The 21,116-nt window shown below is 44.9% G+C and overlaps 1 protein-coding gene across 3 annotated transcripts in view; it reads right to left on the reverse strand.

Moving 5' to 3' along the window:
• Window positions 1-21,116, reverse strand: part of LAMA4 (laminin subunit alpha 4) — a 142,899-nt gene that overhangs the window by 2,969 nt on the left and 118,814 nt on the right. For all 3 annotated transcript variants that reach the window (XM_049092473.1, XM_025444841.3, XM_049092474.1), the window contains exons 26-37: window positions 19,582-19,720; window positions 18,929-19,066; window positions 16,909-17,042; window positions 15,797-15,961; window positions 14,814-14,967; window positions 9,811-9,998; window positions 8,407-8,596; window positions 7,483-7,638; window positions 5,725-5,884; window positions 3,890-4,020; window positions 2,356-2,449; window positions 1,745-1,864 (exon numbers count right to left, since the gene is read on the reverse strand). In XM_049092473.1, coding sequence (XP_048948430.1) covers window positions 1,745-1,864; window positions 2,356-2,449; window positions 3,890-4,020; window positions 5,725-5,884; window positions 7,483-7,638; window positions 8,407-8,596; window positions 9,811-9,998; window positions 14,814-14,967; window positions 15,797-15,961; window positions 16,909-17,042; window positions 18,929-19,066; window positions 19,582-19,720 — 1,769 coding nt within the window. The remainder of the gene's footprint in view (window positions 1-1,744; window positions 1,865-2,355; window positions 2,450-3,889; window positions 4,021-5,724; window positions 5,885-7,482; window positions 7,639-8,406; window positions 8,597-9,810; window positions 9,999-14,813; window positions 14,968-15,796; window positions 15,962-16,908; window positions 17,043-18,928; window positions 19,067-19,581; window positions 19,721-21,116) is intronic.

Here is a 21,116-nt window from a genome sequence, read left to right on the forward strand (position 1 = left end):
ACAGACCCAGCAAGTGGGGAGACAGGGCATTGCATGTGTCAGGAGAGGGCTGGGCTGAGTCTGAGGGGTCAGGAAGGAGTCAACCCGGGAGAGGAGTTGGAGAAGTTCTTGCTCACAGAAGTACCAAGGGAGGGGAGCAAGGAAATTTTACAGAAACTGTGGCCCTGTGTGCTGCGTAAAGGCCGGCGGCGCCAGGGGGGCAGCGTGGAAGCACGTGGGGAACTGCAGAGAGTGTGGGGGTCCAGAGGCAGGGGTGCGGAGGGGCCGGAGGGTCAAGGGCCTTGCCGAACCCTGCCTCGCAAGCTCTTGGGAACCTGTGAAAGATCTTAGACGGCGCCGTGGTGTCCAGGAAGAAAGCAGCGTACAGAAATATGGGAAGTGATGGACATGTCGTGCACACCCCAGCTGCAGGAGGTTCGGCGGGGGCCTTTGCCAGAAACCCTCTCAGCACTGAGGCCGGGAGCCAGGAGGACAGGACGGGGAACGGAGGTGCGTGTGGACAGTGGACGTGAAGATGATGAAGGTCTCAGACACTTCACCAGGGAGTTACTGTCCATACGAGCATTTGAAAAATACAGAGGAAAGCTTAGTTGCCACTATCTTCTGAGCACCCAAGGTCACGTGCTTAATTTGATCCGTGCTTTCTCTCTCTCTCTCTTCTCTCTTTTTTTTCACACACTCTTAAATTATTACTTGCCTTTACATGGGTCAGTCTAAAATAATCCAGGTAGGACACAAGGAAACATCATGTTAAGTTTTTCCTTAAAATCACCACCAAATTCCAGATGTAAAAGTTTGGTTTTCTCCTTCTGTCTCCCTCCCTCTCTCTTTCTCTTTCTCTTGCTTCAACATTCTGTTTTTCCAAGTTAGTGAAATGTGCACATAACAAACATTTTCAACATAGGTCACGGTTCCTGCTCTGGAGATTTAAAACTGTTGGTGGGGGGTCCCTGGGGGTGCTCAGCAGTTTAGCACCTGGCTTCGGCCCAGGGCGTGATCCTGGAGACCCGGGATCGAGTCCCGTGTCGGGCTCCCTGCATGGAGCCTGCTTCTCCCTCTGCCTGTGTCTCTGCCTCTCTCTGTGTGTCTCATGAATAAATAAAGAAAATCTTTAAAAAAAAAAATGATTGGTGGGGTGGGGTAGGGCGTGGGGGTCCATCCGTTTCCTCCTGTCACCACCCTGGATTATACACCTTTCTCGGCAGAGGACAGCAGCGATGTGACTGGTGAGGTTTGCAGGGTGGCAGCTGGGATGCTCCCTTGGGGCCTGGCCCTACGTAGGAACAGAACAACCCGAGGTCTGCAGCTTCGTGCACCACTGGGGCCAACCTTGGACGGGGGAGAAGAATATATTCCCTCCCCGGTGAGGAAGGGGAATGATTCCCAGCGAACCTTCAGCCTTCTGGATTCTCAGATCCTAGAGCAGTGTCAGTACATGAGGGTGCTCTGTGTCAGAGAGGAAATGCAGTGTGTGTCCCTAGGCGGACGCGAGGATGCCTAAAGGGGAGGGTGAGTAATGTCCACCAGGCTGGGGGCTGAAGCGTGGTGCTTCGGGTTACTTGGGTTTTGACGCTTGGATAAGGAGACTTAATCGCCTAGGAGAGGACCCTGTATATAAGAGCCCCTTGAGTTGTCAGGTGAATCACGAGAACCCGCAGCTCAGCCCTTCGTACCCCAAGAACGGTTATGAGAACGTACCCATTTCTTGGATTTGGAAACGTGTCCCTTTTCAAGTGACCCTTACCTGGAACACCCCCAACAAACACCGGCTCCCTGTGATCAACTGGTTTTGGATTCAGGGGTCCAACCACATGGTTCACTTCAGAGTCTACATCCAACTGAACCACATTTGAATCTCTAATAACTGAAACAGAAGGAAAAGTCTGGTCACAAATGGCACCGGAGCGATGGCTTTTCCTGCGAAAGAGACTAACTTGTAACCGTAGTGGCTTCTATGTATTCCAGAACAAACCTCACACTTTCTTCTGTATCATTGAAAACGTCAACGTCTAAGCGATCACTGTAACATTTTCCTTTGCAAGGGACAATATTTAGGATATTCTATTTTTTTCTTCATGAATTATGCATTAAAAAACAAAAACAAACCTCCCTAGGACTATTTCGGCAGGAAAAAAAAAAGATTATTTTGAGAGTATTCAAATTTTCAGACCACATGTGGGTTTGATGATACATACAGTAACATCTGATTCTCCTTCCTTGGCCACCTTGGGCCGTTGCCCACCCTCTATCTTATCATGCAAGTTACAGTCCGAGCTCTTCCAGGACGGTCATCCCACGCGGCGGGGACGTGGGCCCCCACTATAGAGCGAACCCGGGACACTCCGTGCCTCTCACCTGTAATTCTGTGCCACCTGCCATCGCAGAGACTCTGCTTGGGCATCACGGAGGTGGAAAAGTCCCTGATGCCGTTGTTGACCTTCACTACGACCTGCCAAAGACACGTATGTTACACACTTGCCCTCGTCCTCACAGTGACAAAAGGCAGACTTCTTGAATGGACCACGGAGAGCCACTGCGTCCACCCCTGCGGGCCGGTTAGCCTTGCCGGGTGAACACGGGGTCAGTCTTCGGTAGGTGGTGGGGGGCAGACGGTGGGAGAGGCCCAAGAGGACGGAGCAGCCGGGGGAGCAGCGACAGGGCCGGCGGGGGGGGCCGGGCATGAGCTCCTGTGATCCTTACCGCTGCCCTCCGAGCAGGTGCAGGTGTTGCTGGGGAGCGGGGACGTGCAGCCAGACTGGGCGCCCAGCCCGTGGCCCCCGTCTACGCACCTGCGAAGCCCTCCCCACCGAGCCACCGAGGGCCTCACTGCTGGTTTGGAGCTGTGCCCTCGCAAGCGCTTGGCCATCACATGGCTCAAGAGGACCAGAGCTCCCATAAAAATCAGTTCTATGGGGCAGCCGGGTAGGGGCGCGGGGGGGCCCAGTGGTTTAGCACCGCCTTCAGCCTGAGGTGTGACCCTGGAGACCTGAGATCGAGTCCCGCATCGGGCTCCTGCATGGAGCCTGTGTCTCCCTCTGCCTGTGTCTCTGCCTCTCTCTCTCTCTCTGTGTCTCTCATGAATAAATAAATAAAATCTTAAAAAAAATCAGTTCTATGAGGTTGGGGATGGTAACGCAAATCTGCTGCCGCTTCCTTAATATTTGGTTGGACACCCTCATGGATGTTCCTTAGTCATGCCTTTTAAGGATGAAAGTAGCGTATAACCATAATAACTTTCTGATTTCTCACAATCGAAAACAATATGTATGTAAATATACACCAATATGCGTCCGCGTGCACATCAATACATACACGTCTGGCCCACGGACATAGACAGGGGCTTGGCTGCTCGTTCGTTTTGGTGCAGCCGGGTATGTCTGCTGCTCTCACTTGTAAGGAGGTTTCCTTCCCATGCTTTTATTTTTTAAATTTTTTTAATTTTTTAATTTATTTATGATAGTCACAGAGAGAGAGAGGCACAGAGACACAGGCAGAGGGAGAAGCAGGCTCCATGCACCGGGAGCCCAACGTGGGATTCGATCCCGGGTCTCCAGGATCACGCCCTGGGCCAAAGGCAGGCGCCAAACCGTTGCACCACCCAGGGATCCCTCCTTCCCATGCTTTTATTAGAGCCTTTTAATTCCATTGTTATAATTGACGATTTTGTTTTTTATCTTTGCCATGTTTCCACGGCTCTTTGCTCTAATCAAATCAATTTCCAACATATGAATCCGAATCCAAGGACCGCCTGCATTTAGATTTCCTGTACGGCTTCCCCACCATTTCCCCCCCAGCTACGAAAGGGGGAAGGGCTCTGTGAAACGGTCCTGCTTCCATCTAGAATTCGGGGTCAGAGAAGAAGACAGTTAACCAGTGTTTAGGGCCCTACCTGGCCCTTCTTCATGTGAACATTCAGGTACTCCCCGTTGACGCTGTGGCCGTGAACGAGGGTTCCCGAACTGCTCCGGGGCCGCACTTCGAAGGCAATCTCAAACTTCAGTCCGATATTGAAGGACTCATCTGCGGAGAGGAAGTCAGGTCTTCAGGGCAGCAGCCTGGAGTTTGTAGCCGCCGTGTGACCGCGTAGACGCGTTGCTACCTCTGGTTTTGAAACCTCGATGGGTCTCTCACTAGGTAAGCAGCAAAAGTGCCATTTCCCACGTCAAAGCCACCGTGCCAAGCTCAGTGGGGGGGGGGGGGGGTGAGACCACGAGCACCCACCCCGGGGCCGGGAGCTCGGCGGAGGAGAAACTGGTCCCAACCCGCAGGACCACCTAACATGGCCCAAGTGAGGAGGGGGAAAGGGCCACGTGGGCGCGGGGAGCAGCGTGAACAGGGGTGCAGAGGCCGGGACACCGGGAGGGGCTGCGGAGGCCAGTGGGGCCAGGCCTGCGGGGACGCTCGCTGGGAGCCACGGGGGAAGGGGCCGTGCTGTGCTCACGTAGGGAAGGTGGGATTTAGTCTGTAGCCACTGAGCGAGGGTATTTATTTATTTATTTGAGAGAGAGAGAGAGAGAGAGAGCACAGGAGGGAGGGCAGAGGGAGGAGCAGAGGCCTGGCGGAGCAGGGAGGCCATCAGGGCTCCGTCCCAGGACCCCGGGATGGGGACCCGAGCTGCAGGCAGATGCTTACCCGACTGAGCCTCCCGGGCGCCCCTAAAATAAGTCTTAATAAAGGCAACTGTTGCCAGAGCCGCAGAGTGTCCCGGAGGAAAGGGAAGCGGAGCTGCGACGGCCGGGCCGCGGGACGAGGGTGAAAGCTCACTAAGAAGAGCCGGGCTCACTCCAGGACACGCCCTGCAAACCCGGGCATCTTCATAATACTCACTGGACATGTGTCCTTATAAGTCACTTTTTAATTTTTTCCCGCTCTTAGTTAACGTTTACGGAGAGCATGCACGGTGCGGGTTGCTCTGCATTTCAGGCTGCCCGAGCCTGCGAGCTCTCACCACTGAAATCCAGGGACAGGCTGAGAAATGTGAGTGCAGGTGCCTCATTGTGGGCGAAGGAGGAGAAAGGAAAGTTAGGTCATGAGCCAGACAGAGAGAGGAAACACGACCTCTGGTGTTCTGTTGGACGCGGGGGCGGTCATGCCTTCGTTCAGGGGGTGTTGGGGTGCCTTCCTCATACCTGACGCTTGCTCTGTAGAGTGTATGTTGCAGTGGCTTGGGTGGGGATTGGGTGCCGTCTGCTACTAGGACTACAAGTATTTATTTTTGGAACCATGATGTTCCATCACTTGGCATAGGGAGGGGCCTGCCAGAGGCACACAAGAAACACTCGGTTGAATGAATGAGAGAGTCAGAGTTAAGGGGAATAAAAATCCAGAAATATAATCTCTGAAGGCTGGGGTTGCAGAGCGGAGGGAAGAAGTGGGCCTTCCTTTGGCAGGGTCAGGGGGTCATGCTAAGAGGGAGCAGAGAAAGAGCAAGGTGGCCAAGAGCGGACACACATCAGACCACAGAGCAGCACAGGACATCCTAGGAGAGCCACGAGGGTCCACGGCAGAGGGCTTGGCAGCTGTGGAGCAGCTCTGGTCAGGGAAGGCACGCAGGGATGGGCACGCCCGGCTGCTTGGGGACAAAGGCAGGGGACAAAGGCGATCCCCGTGGGAAGAGGCCTATTCCTAGGGCTGAGTGGGTCTGCCGTTCTGCTCCCGAGCCGGATCCCCCTGCCAGCCACCCTCCCCCGGGAAGGAAGCATTCCGCGGTCTGCGCACTGTTACCTAGAACCACGTAGCCTCCTTCTGTTGAAAAGTATGTCCCTGTTTCCATCGGACCCTCAAAGCAAGGCGTCACGCTAAACGTCTGAGAAGCGGAGGTGATGGAGGCCCCGTTGAGCTGAAGATTGCCGAGGCAGCCACTGAAGCTGTAGACCGAGTTTATCTGAGGGAAGAAGACACGTCTTAGAATCCAGTTTCTCAACCCCCCCAGGTGCGCACCGAAGGGAAACAAAACGAAGGGATTGGAGTCCTGGGAGGGACGAAGCAGTCCCCGGTCTTATTTATCTAGCTGTTGGGGTGGGGGGTGGGGGGTGGGGGTCTGTCATTTTCCAGGTAGTTGGTTCTTTAACTAGTCCTTTGAAGCTGGGATTTTTCTATTCGATAATGTCAGGCTGCAGTCACTAGCTATGAAGGTTTCTACACACACGATGACAAATAAGTCGCAGCTATAGTTTTGAAATTAAATAGGAGAACTACCGTTAGTTTGTTTCCTTCAAGAATGACAGCTGGCCCCAAATCATCCAAAGCTGACGAGGGCTAGCGGAGTTCTTAACCGTTCAACCTCCCGTGGTTAGATGGACAGCAGAAAGCTTGCATTTCTGGCTTCATTACCTCATCTTGTGGTTGAGCATTTATCATACCCCAGGACGTGACACTTGGGCCACTTTGGACGACTGAGATCACACTGCTTTGCAAATCTTTCTTTTAAAGGGGTTGTCATGAAATTGGGACCACTTGCCTAAAATCTAAGTATGACATGGCCCCCCTGCTTTTTTGCCTTAGATTAGCAAATCTTAGAAATGCATCGATTTTTTTCGTGCTGAGGTCAAATCTATAGGTTAAGAAAGATTTAGTCCTTTGACACATTTCCATTATTGCTAAATATTTTTGTAAAGGTGCGATATTATTAACTTTTTTTTGATATTATTAACTTTTAAAGCACAAAAATAATATGTATTTTTTATTGTATCCTCCTGCCTCTTCCCCCGCAGGGGTAACCACACTTCCTTGCACATTTACAAATTGTGTGTGTGTTTGTGTGTGTAGGAAATAAAAATGAAATCATAGGCTACAGAATGGCCCCAAAGTTTTTTGTGACTCAATAATATATAATGGAGTGACTTCCTTCCTTCCTTCCTCTTTTCCTTCTTTCCTTCCTTCTTTGCTTCCTCTCTCTTTCTCTCTCTTTCTTTCTTCTTTCTTTCTTTCTTTCTTTCTTTCTTTCTTTCTTTCTTTCTTTCTTTCTTTCTTTCTTTCTTTCTTTCTTTCCTTCCTTCCTTCCTTCCTTCCTTCCTTCTTTCCTTCTTTCCTTCTTTCCTTCTTTCCTTCTTTCTCTCTTTCTCTCTTTCTCTCTTTCTCTCTTTCTCTCTTTCTCTCTTTCTCTCTTTCTCTCTTTCTCTCTTTCTTTCTTTCTTTCTTTCTTTCTTTCTTTTTCTTCTTTCTTTTTTGTATTTTTTGCACTGAAAGCGTGGGTCCTTGCTGAACAAATAAGCATCTGCTTGAGATATAACTTCTCACGACAGCTTAGACTTCTGAAACTGTTTCGTCTCACCTCTACCTTAGAATCAGAAGATCACTCCTGACTTTGCAATACCAGAGGGCAGATAGACTTCTTCTGGGACAATATGCACTTTGATAGCCTATATCCAGGGAAACTATGGTTCTATTCTTGCCAATCTGCTGATAGTAAAGCAAGGCCCTGGATTAAATAATCCTCCGGCTCTAGGGGTCAATGGCTCTCCCTGGTCATGCCAGGCCTACCTGGACATTTTTCACAGCCCTTCCAGGAGCTACACCTCCCAAATAAATAGGACCCTTGATGTTCCAGGCAGCTCCAGTAGGAGGAAGACTCTCTTCTAGGACTCGAAGGCCATCAATTATCAGTCGGCCGCTGCTCTTCTCCCGAATAAATATCACCTGGATGGAGAGAAGGACAACAGCACCTGTCAAGTGCATCCCAAGATTTGGGGGAAGGCTCAGTTGCCTCCTCTTCTAACTTTGCTACTGCAGGACTGTGGGAAATCTGCAGAAATTCTTTAAAAAAAACTGGCCTTTTCTCTGAAAGTCAAGATTTGTTTTTTCCTTTAAAGCTTGACTTAAAGCTACAGGCTTAATTTCTGACTACAGCTTGTATGTATTTAGTAGAGTTGTCAATGAAGCTCTTCCCAGCTGGCCCACCCACTTGGTTTCTCCGTCTCCTACATTTATGGTAATTGATCGTAATGCATCTTACACTTCTTACTGTTTTCATTGCATAACACTGATTTGCTTCGATATTTAGATATTCTCCCTACGGTATCCTATCTTCCTAACAGATTTACTCTTCACTTTGTATCTTCCACAGCTTAGCCTGTAAAAGACACTCAGCAATTGCTGCTGAAATTTAGAGACTTCCAGGCAGTGGGAAAACAAGCAGAAAATTGTTGGAAATCAAACTTCAGGTTAGGTTTGCCATTGGTCCTTTGGTGAAAATTAAGTACGCTAAAAAAAATTACACTCAGCCTGTATCTCTTTTTAAATAATATGCTTCAAGATTTTTTTATAAGGAATTAAAAAATATTTCAAAATTGAGTTCCGAGTTTTAAAATGGGTATTTCGAGAGAGACCAACAGTGGGCATTAATGTCAGTTCATTTGACAACGATGAATATTTGCCGGTAATAATATTCCTCTGCCTTCAACTCACATCATGCCACACTCCATCATTGTATTTCTCTTGGCTTCTAATCTTTAGTTTCTTGTGGCCAACATTAAACATGAAAACCAAGCGGCCGTGGGCTAAGAATAGAGTCATGAAGTCATTCTCTTCTTGATCGGAGACATAGAAAATCATCCCATGGGAGGAGCGAGTTTTCAGACGAATGGAGAACTGAGATCTGGTAAATGAAAAGAAAAAGCTTACTATCTGTAAAATGAGACTCAAGATGGTCTCTAGTTTCCCACAGCAACACAGTGTAAGGAAAGCTGAGTAGCCATTCCATGAATCCCAAGCAGCATCACTTCTAATTATACCTTACTATGATTAATGAATATTGGGAAAGGGTGACTAACTCAAAAATCTAAATCTTTCCCTACTTCTTTATACAGCAGGGCTACATTCCACATTTAAGGAAGCATTGTTTCACTTAACGCGTCTTGCCTTGAAAATAGGGTTGCATTTAGTTTGTTCATGTGGATAAAATACTAGTCAGTAATTAATGTGCATACAGAAATCTGCATAGAGAAAGTATGATTTGTGTGCTATCTAAACTACAGATTCAGTATTCCTGTCTTTCCCAGGAAAAATTAATCCGTAGATATCACAGGTTAAAAAGAGCTACCAGAATGTGTAGGAATTAAACAAAACCTTCTAGACATTTAGCTCCAGGCCCTATAGATAAGATACATTTATTAGGCTGATTTCCAGTTTGATTTAATTCTAAATTCTTCCTAATGAATACAAAATACTGATACTGCCCATTAGGCAAATAGCAAATTCAAAGGCATTAGAGGTTACTTATTGAATCGCACCGCCTCTATGAATGTTTGAAAGATATGAGACCTATATAAGAATATTTGGGTGCTCACACTATAAAAAGAAATCCTCAAAAGTGCCAAGTAACCTGGAGATTTGTGGAATACTGGGAAGAGGGGCTGGGCTTTACGGACAGCTGGAGCACTAGCAGACATGGAAGTGGGTTTGGGATCTTCAGTGTCTTTCCTTATTAACCTTCCAGCAGTTCAGAGGCACCCCCATTTTTGATATGAAAGCAATTTATATGGGAGAAGGAAGGTAATGCCAAGGTTCGATGATGAGTCATATGAAATGTGTCCCATGTGCCTTTCTTTGATTGGCTTTCCTTTTTGATGAATGCAGAAAACTCCTAGAAGAATGCGGTTTTATCCCTCTTACTTTGGGGAAGAAAGTCACAGAGGACGTAATGTATCGGAAAGGAAGGATCCTGTACCATGTAGCACTTATTCTGGTAATAAAATAATAGGATTAAGTGGTACAGAAAGGAAAGATCACAGGAAAACGATGGCAGATAGAGGATAAGGATGAAGTCCAGCCACGGCATAAAGTTTCTGAAAGGATAGCGTGTTACTTTACTTTTCACCAAAATCTCTTTTTAGGTGTTCAAACTCTTGGCGGCTGTTGGCGGTCCCTCCGTACTGATAGGCGTGCTCTATGGCCCTAGGACTGTTGGAAAGGTGGCAGTAAGCATCTCTTGGAGCATTCCCCTCCGGGAACTTGAGGCCTGCAGGGTCCCCGGAAGGTGCATCTTTACTTTTCTCTCCCTGTAAGAACAGGAAATAAATCATAGTAAGGGATGAACCTGACATACTAGTAGCGGAAGTTCATTTGTGATTTCTTTATCAGTAATCAATAAAAATAAAAAATAGTGAAAGTGTACATTATTTGCGCATTTTCCATTCACAGAATATTAGGGCCCTCTCTTTCCTTAGGCAAACGACAGCAGGAGCTTTGTAGCACTAAGAACAATACATGACAACAACGCAGTATGTTAACAAATCCAAAATTCTAGTCTGTGATAGTAAAGCAGAGCTAACCTGAAGCCGCAGACATAACCGCTCTATCATTTCAATTAAATGCACATCCAATGGTGAAAAATGGAAATATTGACAAATAAAATAACCTTGAGGAAATCCGTCGATAAAACCCTCCTATCTTAGACAACAATATTTCTTCAACACACAAAAGTTAACATATTGAGTAATGTCTTCAAAATATTTAAGAATATTTTTGATGATAAGATAGCTAGTAAGCTTCTATGTGACGGGACATAGAACAACACTTAAAAATTACTTTGCGCTCCTAAAATTGCACTGCTGATTTTAAAATTTAGAGCTGTGAGACTACAGGCTAACATTTAGTGGTTATCTAGTCTTAATTTTGGAAGCAATATTAAAGTAAATGCAAATAAGTCTGATCATCTAATCATTCATTTATCCAAGCAAATGCTTACTGAATACCTAATAGGCAGAAATGATGTGGAAGGAAATGAGTATTTCTGTGTGCCTCCCACGGGCCATGTGTGGTGGGGGACAGAAAGGTGAGGGAGAAACCGTTGTGGTATTTTTTTTTTTTCTTAAGGAAATGAAAATTGATTTGGAAAAACAGGCAGTTAAATAGCAAATTGGGAGACAGGCTGTCGCCGGATAGAAATGACCTTAGATGACTTGCTAGGAGGATGAGGTTTTGTTTTGCAGGAGGGTGGGGATGAGAGATTGGCTGAGGGGTTGAGGACCATCCCCAACTCGAGGGGGGCTCCTCCTCCTTCCCCTTGCCATGGAGAGGATCTCACTGTCTCTCAGTCAGCGTGTCCGCTTTGCCAGGGGACGAGAGCAACGCGAACCGACCACGGGGGTCAGCGAAGCTCAGGGCTGCTGGAGCAGCCCTGCCTTTCTCTGCTTCCATGTGGGAATCCGTAGGCTGGGATCTCCTGTCTGCTGCAGGAGGGGAGAGATTCTGGTATTGGTATATTTCCATATGGTGACCAAACACTCTAAACCCTCTGTGGATATATGCCCTGAATAATAATAATAATAATAATAATAATAATAATAATAATAATGATAATAAAAAATGAGTTATCATGTAATGAGTCCCATATAACACAGAGACTCCGTTTACTCTGCTAGAGTAGCTGTGTGCGTGCGTGGGTTTCTGAACCTCACCAGACTCTGAATTTCCCACTGTAATTTTTTTCTCTGAGCATCTGTTTCAATTCAGTACGTTTCTTCTGTTTCACATAACAGCCAAACTAGTTGAGCTACTTAAGCACAAGAGGGCGTGTGTTATAAGGATATGGGAGTATCTTACGCGGTCCAGGGGATGTTAGGATAATATAGCGGGGCGCTACTAGGGGCAAGAATCAGGAATTGGAAAGCTAGGAAGAATCAAGGCACTCCTTTTCCAAATGTTTTTGGTATCTCAGCTCTGTTTTTCTCAGACCGTTTGCTTTCATTTTTCTTTCTCTGCAGGAGAGCTTTCTGCCTTTTCCTCTTTCTTACAAAGCAGCTTGCTTTCTCTGTGCACGATTAACGCAGAGCTCTTAGGTTTACATGTTTTCCGTCTGATGACGATGACCAGACTAGACTCGTGTCTTTGGGTTCTCAGTTTCTAAGGCAGGGAATCTCATAGCCCAGCTTAGTTCACATGATCTACCCTGGTCCAAATATCTATAACCAGGTGGATGAGGTCACCTGCCTAAAATATGAGGCTTACCCTGTGTGTAGGGAATCAACTCTCAGAAAAGGGAGTGCTTGGCTGGGTACTCCAGAATGATGTCTATTATAACACGTAACATTTTCATGATCACACTAAACATCACATGAGAAATTATGTTCTCATTTAAATTTAAAAACGTAAAAATTATGAAGAAATTTCAGGTTGGAACATAGGTGGTAAGACAGGTATTCTGATGTACTCATCGGGGACTATAAGTCAGTGTTCCTTTTTTGGCAAGTAGTTTGCCTTGAACCCGGTAAGTACCTCCAGGAATATTTTGTAAAGATTTATTCAGCAATGCAATCAAAGATTAACGTACAATGATCTTCACCCAGGAAGGGAGGAAACTGGAAAGCACTGAAAGTCTCTTAATAGTTAAATAAAATATAATCTACCCATAAAATGGAGTATTAGGAAACCACTGTGAAAGGAAATGATTATAAACCCAAGTTGCTTTGAATCGGCCTCAATAAAAATTGAAAACAGAGGCCACATGTTTTCCTGGGTAGCTCTTTAAGAAGCTTTTGATACAAGGGTGAATACAAGAGAAGATTAGCAAACATTTGACATTCTAATTGCCAATAAATATAAGTGAAATCCATAGTGATTCTATCTGTTATTATGAAGTTGAATTTCTAAGACTTTTTTTTTAACAAGAAGGGCTAAGAGGTTTCCTATAATATCGAAAAGTTTGTGTTAATAGTTCCAAGGGCTGTTGACTGCAACCTTGACAGTATGAATATTTGTTAGGAAACTACGTTTGATAGACAGCTTCAAATAGAAAACTGTCTTCATTTAAAGGGGTAAAGTGAAAAAAAAATGAAGGGGTAACGTGTGTGCCGTGGGTGCATCTTCCTCCTCAGCCTCTGACATTAACCAGCTGCGAGTGATCCACTGACCTGCGCTCAAGTCTCAGCTGAAAAATTTCAGGTTAAACCTTTTAGCATCAATATGAGAAGCTGACAGTAAGATTTTACCAGAATTTCAGTCTCCTCCGAAAAAATCCTTTATAACATCCTCTAGGAAAAGCCTTCATAAAAGTCATATGCAGTGATCTCGCCGCCTGAATCACTATAATCTTTCTGCCTGAATCACGCGACATTCAGAAAAGGATCCTGAAAAACCCTAGATTTAGATTACACGGAGATAAAATTAATTCCACTAACACTGATAAGTGCGAACAGAGGGGTTGCAAGGAGGTCCTCAAACGTGGTCCCTCTAAGCTGAAATACACAGGGAAGCGCTCCAGATAGGAGGGCCGGGGAGGCCAGAAGCTGGGGGGATCGCTCCCTCTTGCTGGTGGTTCACAAGCCGCCTTGGAGGCAGATCGGGCCTTCCTCTGAAGATGCCCAGCCGCCCTCACGGCCCAGGAGATGCAATTAAAACCGCGATGAAACGCGAGTCTGTTCGCAGGAGCGCAAGTCAGCGCGGCCTCAATATCGCAGCCCTAGTCCATGCCCCAGATCAACCCTGCCTGTGAGCCCCTGGAGTGAAGGTCAACGAAGGAGGGGAAAACGGCGGGGGGGGGGGGGGGGCGAGATCAGAAACTCTAGTAGCTTTTGATCTGTATTTCCCTGATGGCCAGGGATGCGGAGCATCATTTTCTCATGTGCGTGTTGGCCTCTTCTATGTCTTCCTCGGTGAGATTTCTGTTCATGTCTTTTGCCCATTTCATGATTGGATTGTTTGTTTCTTTGGTGTTGAGTTTAATAAGTTCTTTATAGATCTTGGAAACTAGCCCTTTATCTGATCCCACCTCACCCCAGTGAGAATGGGGAAAATTAACAAGGCAGGGAACCACAAATGTTGGAGAGGATGCGGAGCAAGGGGAACCGTCCTGCACTGTTGCTGGGAATGTGACCTGGGGCAGCCACTCTGGAAAACAGTGTGGAGGGTCCTCAAAGAGTTAGAAATAGAGCTGCCCTACGACCCAGCAATTGCACTGACGGGGATTTACCCCAAAGATACAGATGCAGTGAAATGCCAGGACACCTGCACCCCGATGTTTCTAGCAGCAATGTCCACAGTAGCCACACTGTGGGGGAGCCTCGGTGTCCATGACAGATGAATGGATAAAGAAGCTGTGGTGTATGTGGACAATGGAATATTCCTCAGCCATTAGAAACGACAAATACCCACCATTTGCTTCGACGTGGATGGACCTGGAGGGTATGATGCTGAGTGAAGTAAGTCAATCGGAGAAGGACAAACATTATATGGTCTCATTCATTTGGGGAATATAAAAAATAGTGAAAGGGAATAAAGGGGAAAGGAGAGAAAAATGAGTGGGAAATATCAGAAAGGGAGACAGAACATAAAGACTCCTAACTCTGGGAAACGAACTAGGGGTGGTGGAAAGGGAGGTGGGCGGGGGGTGGGGGTGACTGGGTGACGGGCACTGAGGGGGGCACTTGAGGATGAGCACTGGGTGTTATTCTATATGTTGGCAAATTGAACACAAATAAAAAATAAATTTATAAAGAAAAAAAAAGAAACTCTAGTAGCTTCCAGGAGGGTGACGGAAGCCTGAGATCCTACACAAAAGCAAATGATACTGAGAATGACAATACAGCACCAGATAACACGTGTTATGGGCACAAATGGTTAGGGATGGAGCAGTTTTAGCGACTGCAATGATAAGCAGTGGGCCGTGCAGAGTAAAAGCTGATTCAAACGGTTTCTCTGGGAGCAAAGCTCCATAGATCAAAGCTGACAAAGCAGCAGGTCAGAGGCTACCAGGATCCCCCCTCCGTGTGCACACACAGTCGCAAACTGAAGTCGGTCGCCTAAAGCACGGGTGTCTAGCGTGGAGAGCGTGGCTACTAGGGCGGCGGGGAATCTGGCACGGCGTCATCGTTTACCTTCTTATTCTGGCTTGCTTTAGGCTTTGAGGAATTTTTCCCTTTTTTGTAGAGAAGGAACAACGGCGAAGACTCGATGGGACACTCATAAAGAGAGGTGTGGACCTTCTCCGAATACCGCTGGAAATCTTCGACCTCCACATCTCTATCCAACCTATGCAACAACAGACGGGGGGAAAGACCCCTTAGGATGTTGTTCAGAACTACATGATGGGAACCATGGAAGTGAAAGAATTTGGCAACTGAGATGTGAGTGCGTGTGTGTGGGTGATGGGTCTTTATCTATCAACCACTACCTGCATCTGAGCCCTTGGCACGACCGTTGAACAGTCCGTGGATAATTTTGCCCGGCACCAGCACATCCTGACAGATGAACATCTTCGCCCTCCCCACGCTCTGGATGATTGGTGCCACCTCTGTGTCGTGCATTAAGTTTCTCCCCTGCTTTGTTCTTGTACCCAGGGAGCCCTTCCTGTCTTCGTGAAGGACCCGGAGTAATGGCTTTGTTTGAAGTGATGCATCAAATTAAGAAGACTCCCTTCACCCTCTCACAAGGGTTTGGGTACGTTGCTCTGCTCCACCATGAATGATATGGACAGAGATAATGGCCCCCGATACCCATAGCCGCTGTATGCCAGGTGCCTTGCGCACATTTTCTCATCCAATCGTCGTAACGAGAGGGCAGGCACTATTATCCTCTGCATTTTGGCAGAGAAGAAACAAAGGCTGACTTAGCCATGGGCAGACAAATTTATTTATTTACGCATTTATTTTTAGGGCCAGACAAATTCAAAGGCAAGAAACCTACAGGCAAACCCAAGTATGTCTAGTTGCTCCAGCACGTGCAAACTTTTAACGACCTCCCTCTATTGCTTCTCATACGTTTCGTAGTTCTCAATATTTATATGAAAATAAATATTTTCATTATGGACTTGATTTTTTTAGCCGATCATGCAGACTTATGAATAATAAAAATATCATACCTGGTGAAGTAGGCATTACTTATGCAGCCAGTGAAGTTAGCATACTGGGGGCTGATGGGGGAGCCGCCAAAGTAAAACTTCTTTTCACCTGCTTGGGTCTGTTCTCCTTTCCCTTTGGTCGGGTTCTTACTCCCAAGTCTGCTTTTATCTACTATCAGTTCATATCTGCAAAGGAAAAGAGCTTCTTTACACACCACACTGCTACCATTTTACCTGCAGTTCCATTCTAGGCTGCAGGTTTTTCTCATGGAACTGAAACGGTAACAATTTGGTGTTGAAAAGATAGTAATTTGCCAGACTCTTCATGAAGTCCAGGATAAAATAGGAGAATATTTTGATATGCGGAAAAGACTCCCCAAACCCCTAAAAGCAAGAAGCTCAGATGTTTAGTTACCGGCATTTGTGTGTGTGTGTGTGTGTGTGTGTAAAAAACAACATAATTCATGGTGATTATTTATCACATTTGGGGAGCCTGTTTTTGTTGTAAAGCACATTGACTGGTTTTGAGTGTAATTGGAAATGGAGTCTAGAAAGGCCTATTAACGTGTTTGTTTTGTAACAGGAGGGCTCCACAGACGCTGCCTGCAACAGAGATTTAATTCTTATTCCAGAAAGCTTTCTTCTCAATAAAAAAGAAATTCAGTATCACCTATTTAAAAAAAAAAATTAGAGTTAGAGCTGTTAAAATAGGGCCAGAAATGTAGAGCTCTCAATTGCTTCATTAAAATCTAAATGAAACCGATGTGTGCGGGTCTCCTAGGTGCCAAACACTGCCCTCCACTCAGTAAGTACTACATGGAGGCACTTCCCTCAAGAAGGTTTGTGGTTTTATTGGAAAAAAACCCTTTCTATTCCTGTTAAGCAATTATACAGTGATTCATTTGGCATGTCTTGATCTTAAAAAGAAGTTGCTATTAATTTTAATTTTAATTAATAGCAACTTCTTTTTAAAAGAATGTAAGGTGTTTCCTCTGTCTTTTTTTTTTTTTTTTTTTTTAAACATTGGAAAAGCAATAGCGTGGCCTACTACTTGTCGTGGTCGTGTAGCAGGGTCATGCCTTCCAAACAGAGCCAGCTGGTGGGAGGAAGTGAGGTGAGGCGAGGAGCTGTACCTTGCGGGTGAGACAGAGGTAATGACCAGGTGGGACAGCCCATCATTGTACTGCTTGTCTGCCGACTGCACCTTGATGCCCTTTACGTCCAGGACCACCGTGCCGTTATCCAGAGAAATGGAGAACACGTCAGCCTGCAGTGCAAGCACAGGCATTAATGTAGGGAGGCCAGGGACCCAAAGGAGGACACGTTTTCCACTTTCTCCGAATGGCATTGCGTAAAGGACCACCCCACGTGCGGGCAGTTTGCTTGTAAAAGAACATCCATGAAAACAACGACAGTGCATTGCTTATGTTCGTGTCGTCTACACCATTAGGCACCTTTCAACGGAGAAAGGAGGCCCCTCTCTGCTGAACTGAGGGTTTCTGGTGACTTTGTCAGGCGGAGAGTTGTCTGTCGCAGGGTTAGTGCTTTCCCTGCCCCGGGCCCTGCTAGTCTGTGTCCAGCCCCTCCTGGAAAGGCAAGATTTGAATCTCGAGTCGGGGATGTAGCTAGAGTACCAGGCAAGGGTTAATTTGCCAGTCTGGCTTTTTAAGAGTTTTACTTTATCTGTAGAAGTGGGAGAGAAATAGAAGAAGAGCAGAAGTCAACATTTCTTTTTCTGAATTTGCTAATTGATTGCTTAAAATACTGGCAGATTCCCTAAAAAAAAAAAAAAATAAATAAAAAATACTGGCAGATTGACAGCCTTGCTTCTCATCCCTTCTACGGGCGCTGACCTCGACAGTTGAGGGCATGGCCCCCAACATGACCACTTCTTGGGGACCGCAGGTGTTACCTAACCATGGGAATCTGAGGCAGGTTTGCTGGTGGATGTCCTACAATGTGCTTTGGGTAAATTCTCACTGTTGCTACTGATTTAAATTCAGTATAAATGTGACAAATACAAGGAAATAAGTATGGAAAGTGAAAAGCTGCTTTTATAAATTATATTATGACCTGCTCTATCAGTGTATATATTGGTGATAACCTTTTCAGGGATTGGGTCTTGGGGTCACCAAATCTCCGGATATCTTGTTTTATTTTTGAAATAATATATCTTTGGAAGGTTGAGTTCACGTATTTCATAGCCAGTCCGAGAACAGAGAAGTATGTTCCTTTTACTATTTTACAAATTAAATCACATGTGTGTTTCTATATATACACAGAAGTCCTTAATATTGTTTGTGCTATGGACCCCTTTGGCAGTTAGGTGATATACACAGGCCCCTTCAAAGATAACATTTTAAAATTCATCAAACAAAATATCTAGGGATACAAAGGAAACCAATTATATTGAGATACAGTTTCAAAATATTACAATAATATATCTGTGATCTTAATATATGTACTTCTTTATTAAAGTGTTAAATTGTAAAATCTCTCAGCAGATCTACTAACTACTGTCATTTAAAAGGAGCAATGAGCAAAAATGGTATTTTGAGATATCCGTGACAACTATTATGTGAAATGAAATATATTTGTGGTTAATGATATAGTAACAGGTTCTGCAAATATTTCTGATTTGTTGCCAACATTTGTAATTGAAGAAAATGCTAAATTTTAGTTTGAGAAAATAAAATTAAAAAAAAATCTTAGGGCCCCTGGGTGGCTCAGCAGTTGAGCGTCTGCCTTTCGCTCAGGGTGTGACCCGGGGTCCTGGGATCGAGTCCCGCATCGGGCTCTCTGCATGGAGCCTGCTTCTCCCTCTGCCTGTGTCTCTGCCTCTCTGTGTGTCTCTCATAAATAAATAAATAAAATCTTTAAAGAAAAATCTTAATTTTTTTGACCTAGGTCCATGGACACACCAAATTTTCTTCATGAAGTCCTGAGGGGTGGGTCTATGAATCCTAGGTTCAGAACTTCTGATCTGCAATGTACGCAATTATAAAGTGTATGCAATGAGGCCTTCTGCTATGTGTTCATGTGAGTCAAAATTAATCTGAAGCAAAAATCACTTTTCAGACGCTTAAAGAGTAGTTTCAATAGACAAAAATGATCATCACAAAAAATTTCCCATAGGGAAAAACAAATACTTACCCCTGAAGCATAATAGAATAGCAACCCATTTGGCTGTAACGTTCGGAAATTAAAACCTCCTTCAAAGCCATCGAAGAAAGACATTTTCTGAACTGAAGCAATGAAACTCTGTCCATTGAAATATGCTCTGCGAGATATCTGCGTGGCAAAGAAAAAAAAAGTGTGTTTAGTGTTTGTGATAATTATCATATGCTTCAAATACCAATTTCTCACACATCAAAACCCTGTCTACTGGTTTCTATAATAAAGAGTTTATGTTTTGACTTCTGGTTTATACTGGAATTCAGGCATGTTAACTTTTCCTTCTGGGTGCCTCTACCTGATGGGGTTTTAGCTTCTTCACTTCCTCCACCCTGAGTGAGGAAAAAGCTCACACGGCTTCTCTGGGCTTTGGACGTCCCCTGTCCCCTGCCCTTGAAACCGGAAGCACATGGACAAGTCACAGAGGAAGCCCCACACGCCTTTCCAGCTCAACCATTCTCCTTTTTGCTGGTGGCGGAAAAAGGAGCCCAAGGTATACCTGGGATCACAGAGAAGCTGAAAACAGCTTTTCCAGTTTTTAAGAATGAGAAGTTTCATGGCTATTTATTGTGTGTGTGTGTGTGTGTGTGTGTGTCTATTTATTAAAAAGCTTTTGATTGACTAGTACTTACAAGAGAGTCTTCTGGGCATCCATAACCAACTCCCAGAGTTTCCGTCTGCTCCAATAAATTGAAATCTTTTTTTTGGAACTGGAAACCCTTCATGCATCCTCTGAAGTTGATATCTAGGGGAAGATGTGCTCTGAGGGTCCTGGAAAAGAAAATTAGTCTTCAGTAATATCGTCATGATGAGGAGGAGGATGTTGCCCTGCATCTGTGGGATATGAAGTTTGATTTTATATACTGTCATTTTTAGTAGCTTTGTAATTATTCATATTCTCATGCTTCCTTTCATAAGCACATGTAGTGTCTAATCTTTGCCTGTAGAACAGCTTTATGCCGCATCAAGCCAATTTGTTTACTTCTTTATAGTTTTCAAGATGCTTTAACTTACATTAGCTCATTTTAGGTTTATAAAAATTCCGTGAGATGGAAGGAAAAGCTATTATTTCCCTTTTACAGATGATTGATTAATAGGTTGAACCACAGGGAACTGATGCATTTTAACAAATGGTCAACTTTTGGCAACTTCACACGGTTTAATCTATAAAATGAAACTAAGAAGCATCAAGTTTTGTTTGTTTTTTATTTTTGTTTTTTTAATGTCACAAGTTGTAGGCTAGGAGTTGAACCCAGGTGTTCAGTCTTCCATTAGTCCATTCCCAAGTGGGTTGGATTGAAGTCACGAACTCATCTTCTTGGCTTTTTTGGGAGACACTATAATTGACTAAGGCCCGAGAAATGTCCAGGTGAATGTTGAGCTTTTGGATTAATAGGAAAGTAAGAACCCTTTATCTTTGAGATTAGGGGTGGAATTTTGATTAATATTGTAATTCTAGTACCTGTCATTATGCCTAGTATCTAGGAGGTGCCTAGGAGCATATTATTAAATATGGAATGACTATGAAATTAATTTTGATAAAATTACAATGGCTTCAATGGCCATTAGTCTTAGTGGCCAGACTAAGGAGTAACAGTCTCACTATATTCTGTTCCATCAAAATCACAGCTAGGGGACCATGCTAACTAACAGACTGGGGTTATATAATGACAACCATAATGGTTAAAGGTCCCATGTGGCACTGTTGAAGGAGCTAAGAGGGTATCTAATGGAAAAGAAGCTTGAGGTTGGGGCCTTATCCCAGACCAACTAGAATTTCTGGAGAGTGGTTATGGGCAATGGTGTTTATAAAAGTTCTCCAGGTTTTTCTAAGGAGAACCAGGGTTGAGAATGACCAGACTGGAACATCCTAAAAATCGCCTCTCAGTTTCAAGGGTGTCTGATGCTACGACTTGATCGTAATAAGAGAGTTACAATTTTAAATACAGGAGAATAAAATTGTAATGACACCTAATTCACAACCCCTTGGATAGGCTTAAAAATTTTTGTGCCCTCAGGTGCTATCTGAAAGTTCAAAGAAGTTTAAATTAAGACTGAAAAGTAAAGGGACACAATGCTTCATTTTCACACAGTACACATGCTCCATCTTTCCTCTTGCAGGTAAGAAATGCCGTATTGGACTATGTTCTAAGATTAATACGACAAT

This window comes from Canis lupus, chromosome 12 (assembly GCF_003254725.2).
Source record: "Canis lupus dingo isolate Sandy chromosome 12, ASM325472v2, whole genome shotgun sequence".
In the NCBI taxonomy this organism is placed as follows: domain Eukaryota; kingdom Metazoa; phylum Chordata; class Mammalia; order Carnivora; family Canidae; genus Canis; species Canis lupus.